Source organism: Indicator indicator, chromosome 20 (genome assembly GCF_027791375.1).
Source record: "Indicator indicator isolate 239-I01 chromosome 20, UM_Iind_1.1, whole genome shotgun sequence".
Taxonomy (NCBI): Eukaryota; Metazoa; Chordata; class Aves; order Piciformes; family Indicatoridae; genus Indicator; species Indicator indicator.
In genome coordinates this window covers 19,567,457-19,574,468 of record NC_072029.1, presented here as the reverse complement: position 1 = coordinate 19,574,468, position 7,012 = coordinate 19,567,457, and the positions used below count along the sequence as shown (strand labels likewise).

Genomic DNA, 7,012 nt, shown 5'->3' with positions numbered 1-7,012 from the left:
AGGTTTTCACTTCTGCAAAACCAGCTTTCAACCTGGATTAAGCCTTGTTTGCACTAGGAGATATTTAGGAATGTTCCTTCTCAAAACAAGGTCTCTTTCCTAAAACTGCTGGTGTGAAACAGCATTGTTTGCATTCCTTCTGCCTGGCAGACAGCTAGGCACAAGCTGACTTTGTCTCAGAGCTTTTCATAGATGTTAGTAGATGTCATCATTCAGGAAACCATCATGTAATGTCAGCAGTTTCCCAGGCAAGGCTTTTGACTACAATTTATTTATAGCCTCTGAAGAAGAGCAAGTGTCTTTGTGAGATAGTGTGAAAACGAAAACTCCTGTTCCCATTTGGAGTCTGATGGTGTTCTGGGACTAGAATCTTGAAACAGCTGAAGATACTGCCTTCAGTGTAGTGTAGTGTGAAGTTCCATGCAGAAGCATTTAAGTTTTGAAGAATCTATTGTAATTCATTGCTGAGTTCAGCTGAAGGATCCTTTGACTTAAGGCTGGCTTAAACGATCTTTCATATTTAATTGGAGCACTTCAAGGCATATCCATCCCTATTTCAAACCCATTAAGCAGTGTGAAAGCTTTCAAGTGGACTTTGTGCATATCCCACACTCGTTATTCAGCTCTTCTCTGCACTGTGGAAAGGGGCTGGAGCTCAGCCTCCAGCAGAGCTGTGCGTGCAGAACAGAACTGCATCCACTGACACTCCAAAGGTGTAGCTTGTGCCATAGGAACTGCAAGTCATTGTCTGTGGGAACCCTACACTAAACCACTCAGGCCCTAACTGATGCATACTGGGGTGTCTGAGCTGCGCAACATTAGTGTAAAGTCTCCTTACTGTGAATAGGTAGGCTTGACATCGGTTTGAAAACTGCTTCAGTGTAAGTATTGTTCTCCTGCAAGTGAAATGAAATTCATAGAATACTCAAGTTGTGCTTTCCACTGTAAAATAATGCACAGCTCTTTATTAAACCATTATATTCTTGCACTGGAAAGCTGCATGCATGGATTTGGAACACCTCAGTTACTGTTCTGGTGTAGCATCAAATTTACTTTTTGCCTGATGCAACAGTTGCATACTTCAGTACTTCAGAAGAAAGTGAGTACATTTGAATTTAAACTTTATAGTATCAAAAGCTGCCTGTTCTAAAGCCTGTTCAACTCATGCTCTGGGTTTAATCTAGTTATCCTAAAAGATGTGATTTTACTCATATTCTGATGGAGTGCCACATAAAATAACTCTAAAGGTTCAGTGAATTCTTTCCTCTGGGACAAAACAAACAACTGGTTAGAGTTACTTACTACAGCTCTGCCAGCAGCAAGGAATAGGTCTTGCACCTACGACAAGCCTAGCAGATCTGTTTCTGGCTTGTCTGGAATAAAAATGGGTACTCAACCCTGCAAACTCCATGACTGGCATTAAGCTTCTCCTAGGATGAAATCAATGTTCATTTGCATGTATGTATGCCTTAGATTTTGTTTGCTCGGGCTACATGTAGCTCTCCCTACACCTAGGAAATACAGACACACTGGTTCTTAATGCTAATATCTCTAGTGAAATAAACACCATAGATTCTAAGTGCCTTCAAAGATGCTTTCAACTTATTATAAGCTCCTAAAACTCCTGTAGCTGTTCAAGTTGTTCTGGAAAAAAAACACTAGTATCCAGGATGCAGATCTCTCTATAACCCACTGGAAACTCTTACAGTGTCTGATTGTGTAAACATGTTGGGTCATAGCCTTGTAATTTCCTTCCAGGAGGAGTGTTTCTGGGGGGGAGGAGAACACAAGAGTTAAGAATTTAGCTGAATTGAAGAAGAGCTGTTATGAACCTATGTGGATGTAAAACCAGAGCTGATAGGGAAGTTACACAATAACATCATAGAGGTGTTCAGCTGGAGAAAGAAAAGAGTCCTTCTAGAGCAATAACCTTAGCCTAGAGTAGGAGTGACCTAAGGAATGGCTGTATTGGAGTCTGAAGAAAACACTCATTTCAAAGGTGCCAACAAAGCTGCTGCTGAGGATCGTTTGTGCTTTGGACAATCCAAAAGAGCTTTAGAGTAAGCTTTCTAGAATAAGCAAACCTGGTATGTTAATGCCCTGTGAGCCTGAAGCTGTGTGCAACTGGTATGAAAGGAGCAATTGTCTCCTTTGCAGAGTAATTGTCTTGCACATTTCAAATTTCAGAATGTATTAATCAATGTTTAAAGTTCTGGTTTTGAACTAATTCAAGCTGCTCCCACATAACATTCATGACCTATCTTCTGTTATGCCTTAAATGAACTTTTGCTGTTGATTAAGACTATCTCTGTCCAGCAAAAGGTGGGAATCCTTGCCAGCTGCTGTGAGGGTGTAGGCAATGCTGACTAACTCCACTGGCACCCATGCTCTTGGACCCTCTTTTTCTCAAGGGAGGTCTGTCAGGCACTTGGAGAAGGAAATGCTTGCAGTTCCTACACATCTCACTAGCTTTACAAGTGTGCTCTCAAGCTGTGGTTTCTGGACCAGAAATGAACAACAAATTAAACCCGGTAACAGGCATGCGGCTCAAGAGCTGCCTTTTTTATGCCCCACTGGAGAAAAACGAGTTTTCAAGTTACAAGGCTCTTTTTCAGTGTAGTCAAGCTAAAAGAGTTTATCACTGGCTTCTGACCCAAGTATCCTCTTCATCTTCAAGCAGGATTCACACCCACCATGATCCGTGTGCTCTTGATTATGCTCAGCTATACATGGGCAAATATTAAGTAATCTACATATGCTGTATAGTTCCCAAAATAACAACAAAGATATAGTGGCCTCTGAGGCTAGGATAGGGGATGGCAAAAAAGTATTCCACAGCTCTTGATGATTTTCTTTTTCCTTTTACTGTCTTGCTGCAAGGCCCAGTTGTAGCATGATTCTGTGTGCTACTCAGCTTGCTGTAAAAGACCTTTTGACATCAGTTTGGTTAGACTGCTAATGGTTCTCTCTCTGGGCAGGACGTGGACAATGCCTCTCTGGCACGTCTTGATCTTGAGCGCAAAGTTGAGTCCCTGCAAGAGGAGATTGTCTTCCTGAAGAAGCTTCATGATGAGGTAAGCTGAACAAGAGGTCTGTGATTCAATGCTGCTATTGTACTGAGCAAATAAGCTCTTGACTGGTTCTGGCTGAGAGTCCCCACCATGGGAGTGTATGCTGTGTGTGATGGTGGAATAACATGGAGCCTTCTCTTCTCCCTAAGGAAATCCGAGAGCTGCAGGCCCAGCTGCAGGAACAGCACATCCAGATTGACATGGATGTTTCCAAGCCTGACCTTACTGCTGCCCTGCGTGACGTTCGCCAGCAGTATGAAAGTGTTGCTGCTAAGAACCTTCAGGAAGCTGAAGAGTGGTACAAGTCCAAAGTGAGTAAAAGATGCATCAGGCACTTGAACTGTACATGGTAGCTTTTCTGTGGCACACTGTGCCCCCCACCTCAGCACCGGACATGGCACAGGCTCTTCTCTCAACTCCTAGTCGGGGAAGAGTACAGCTGAAAACATTTTGTGCCATAAAAAGTCAGAGTAATGGTGTCTTACCTGGGGTCTCTACTCTGCTTGTACCTGGAAGCAGGTATTGGATGAAATTGGATGAAAGGAGTGAATGAATGGGTGGAAAAAGTGATGAGAAGATGGAAAACAGAGGGTGGAGAAACAAATGTGAAAGCTGTAACTGAATTCCAATTCCAACTTGACAGTTAGAAATCTATTGAAATGTTTCAGGTGTTAAGGCTTGCGATGGCTTCAGTTGCCCTCAGAGGCTGTGTCCAAAAATGTCTGTTGCACCACTTGTTGTTGAAGTGCTGTGCTAACCAGGCTGGGGATTTCCAGTTTGCAGATCTCTCTGAAGCTGCTAACAGGAACAACGATGCCCTGCGCCAGGCCAAGCAAGAAGCCAATGAGTACCGCAGACAGATTCAGTCTCTCACCTGTGAAGTCGATGCCCTCAAGGGAAGCGTAAGTACCAGGCAGCAGCTGGGGGACGTTCTTCCCTTTGCAGCTGCAAGCACTGCACTGTAGTTTAACCCTGACAAGATGTGCCTATAGCTGATCACCTGTGCACATTGGTACTTTGAGAAGGAAGCTGTGAGCTCCGCTGGCCTGCATGCGCTGCAGGGCACTGCTGAGACGCTTACCCGGCCTCACTGAGCTCATTCTCTTGCTCTAGTGCTCACTGCTCACATAACACTGGCTGGAAGAGCTTATGGCTTGTCTGCCAGGTACAGCTGAAGCTATAAGGGAAGCTGGAGGAATAGTGGAATGGAGGTGCAAATCTGCTGTTGCTAGAACCTGTTAGATAGATTTGAGAGTGCAGCAGCCCTGCCACTCTCCTGCATGCTGACTTGTACTGCCTGTGTTGGGCTCACTGTGAAGGATTCCTTTGCCACCTGGTAGAACAAATACCTGGGACACCTGAGTTCAAGCAGCAGAGTACCCCACCTTGGCTGTGCCAGGGCAAGACAGGATGACAAATTTGGGACATGGGCATTTCCAGGGAGGATGCTAAGGTTACTCTTCCCTTTTAAAAGGAGGGATTTTGAGGGTGAGGAAGAGTAGCTGCACTGCAGCAGTGCTTGACTTCATGATTGCTTTCCAGAATGAATCCCTGGAGCGCCAGATGCGTGAGATGGAGGAGAATTTTGCTGTTGAAGCTGCTAACTACCAGGACACTATTGGCCGTCTGCAGGATGAGATTCAGAACATGAAGGAGGAAATGGCTCGTCACCTGCGTGAGTACCAGGACCTGCTGAATGTAAAGATGGCTCTGGACATTGAGATTGCCACCTACAGAAAACTGCTGGAGGGTGAAGAGAGCAGGTAAAAATCACATGCAGACACCTTCCCAGTCAGCAGTTACCAGCAGGCACTCTATATTTATGTATGACTCTATCCATTTCTTTTTTGCTTTCTTCAGGATTAACATGCCTATTCCAACCTTTGCCTCCTTGAACCTGAGAGGTAAGCTGCTTCTGCTGCTTCTCTTGAAGCCAACTGCTGCATTATTAGCAAAAGGATCCTTTTACCTCAGCATTTCACCTTGTATAAATGTGGATAGGTGTGAATCACAGAATGGTCTGGGTTGGAAAAGACCTCCAAAGCTCATCCAGTCCAATCCCCTCTGCACTCAGCAGGGACATCCTCCACTAGATCAGGTTGCCCAGAGCCCTGTCCTGCCTCACCTTGAATAGCTCCAGGGATGGGGCTCCAGCCACCTCCCTGGGCAACCTGTTCCAGTGTTCCACTGCCCTCATGGTAACAAATGTTTTACTTTGGTGTAACTACAATGTTTGCAATTCTTTACCGTTGGATGGGAGGCACAGACTTTGCTTCTGGGCACAGACATTTATAAGTATCTGTCCATGGTGATTGGTCTCAGTCTGCTGAAGGTGCTTTAAGGGGAACAGGGAGAAAATTGAGACTAGCTTAATCAGAGCAGGGGACTTCATATAGTGGGATTCAGAAAGTAGATTTGCTAGGTTCCCTTTCTGTGAGAGGGGCACTTCAGCCAGCCTGCTGGTAACAACACGTTTTCTTCTACAGAAACCAACATTGAGTCTCAGCCCATGGTTGACACTCACTCAAAGAGGACACTTCTAATTAAGACTGTCGAAACCAGAGATGGACAGGTTGGTGGAACTTTGATTTTATTTCTCATAGTTGGTTACCTTCAAATATTCTTGCATCTGTCTGCTGCTTAGTGCAGCCTGTATGTGGTAGTCAGTACTGAGCAGGGCAGCATCTGGCAGTTGAAACTGCATGGATGAACAGATAGCAAACAGGCTTCTGTGGAAATGATCCCAAAACTCATCTGCTGGTAAAAGCTGAAGTGGCCAACACATATCTGGTGGCAAGTTCTCAGAGCTCTCACACCACCCGAGGAAAACACATGGCAGTAAAGAGGTACTTGTTTGGGACAAGATACTGTTTTCAGCCCAAGTCAGGAAAGCTCAAATGCTTTCTGCACATTATTTACCAACTAGAAGTTCTCCTGGGAGAAGCTGATACCTGTTTGTCAACATTTCTGTGGTATTGATCATCTGACTCTAAAAAAAAAACCAAACTCAACCTTACTACTAAAACTTACCGCAAGTATCCTTTTTCAACAGGTTATTAATGAAACTTCCCAGCACCATGATGACTTGGAGTAAAGCTGAAGTGCAGATGCATCCTTATTAAAGCAAGAGAAATTCTTACCAGCAAGATTTTAAAGGTCAATGTCTTAAAGGAAGAAACAGCTTTCAAGTGCCTTTCTGCAGTTGTTCCATGAGCGCAAGATGATGATGCTAGGAAATAGGTCTTAGATCTTTCAAACTGACTCTCCCTGAAGGATTAGAGTTTACAATGGAGTCTAGTTTACACATAGCAATATCTTGTGCTGCAATACTGTTTTTAAGTATCTGAATTCAATAAAACTGCTTTTTCCAGCAGAGTATGAGCAACCTGTCGCTACTTCAATAAACCTTTGGAAAATGGCTCTTGATGTGTTCTAATTTGTTAACTCTGTGGCTTTCTGGAAAGCCATAACAAGGTAATGCTGGAAATTCTCTGCTCTTGATGCCTCCAGTCCTGGTTGTGTGGAATGCTGTTTTTAACTTCAGATAAACTGTCTTACTTGTTTACTGCTTAGGTTTTTGGAACCAACTAAAATGGACTATAACTGGCAGATGCATAATGTATTATGATATTTCTTATCACGTGAATAAAATATGATACTTCAAGCTAATAAAAATTAATCTTGCCTTTACTAAGAGCCCAAAATACCTTAACGTTCAGCTCTGTAAAGCATAGTGGTTCAGAAGCTGTGGAATAGTTCATACAAGTCCTTATCTGACGTGGCACCTTTGCAAAGTCAACAGCTGACTTGCTGCATTGACTTCATTTTCCAGGAAACAGCAGTTCCCAAAGGCTTGGCTTTGTCACAGCAGCTAAATGAGGGCTTCAGATGGAGTAGGGCTTTGGGGTGGTGTTTACAGGGAATGCATGGAAAGATCTTGC

General features: G+C 43.9%; 1 protein-coding gene across 1 annotated transcript in view; it reads left to right on the top strand.

Moving 5' to 3' along the window:
- Positions 1-6,730, top strand: part of VIM (vimentin) — an 8,278-nt gene extending 1,548 nt beyond the window's left edge. The window contains exons 3-9 of the mRNA XM_054390273.1: positions 2,979-3,074; positions 3,221-3,382; positions 3,848-3,973; positions 4,614-4,834; positions 4,932-4,975; positions 5,558-5,643; positions 6,124-6,730. Coding sequence (XP_054246248.1) covers positions 2,979-3,074; positions 3,221-3,382; positions 3,848-3,973; positions 4,614-4,834; positions 4,932-4,975; positions 5,558-5,643; positions 6,124-6,165 — 777 coding nt within the window. The 3' untranslated portion in view covers positions 6,166-6,730. The remainder of the gene's footprint in view (positions 1-2,978; positions 3,075-3,220; positions 3,383-3,847; positions 3,974-4,613; positions 4,835-4,931; positions 4,976-5,557; positions 5,644-6,123) is intronic.
- The last annotated feature ends 282 nt before the right edge of the window (positions 6,731-7,012 follow it).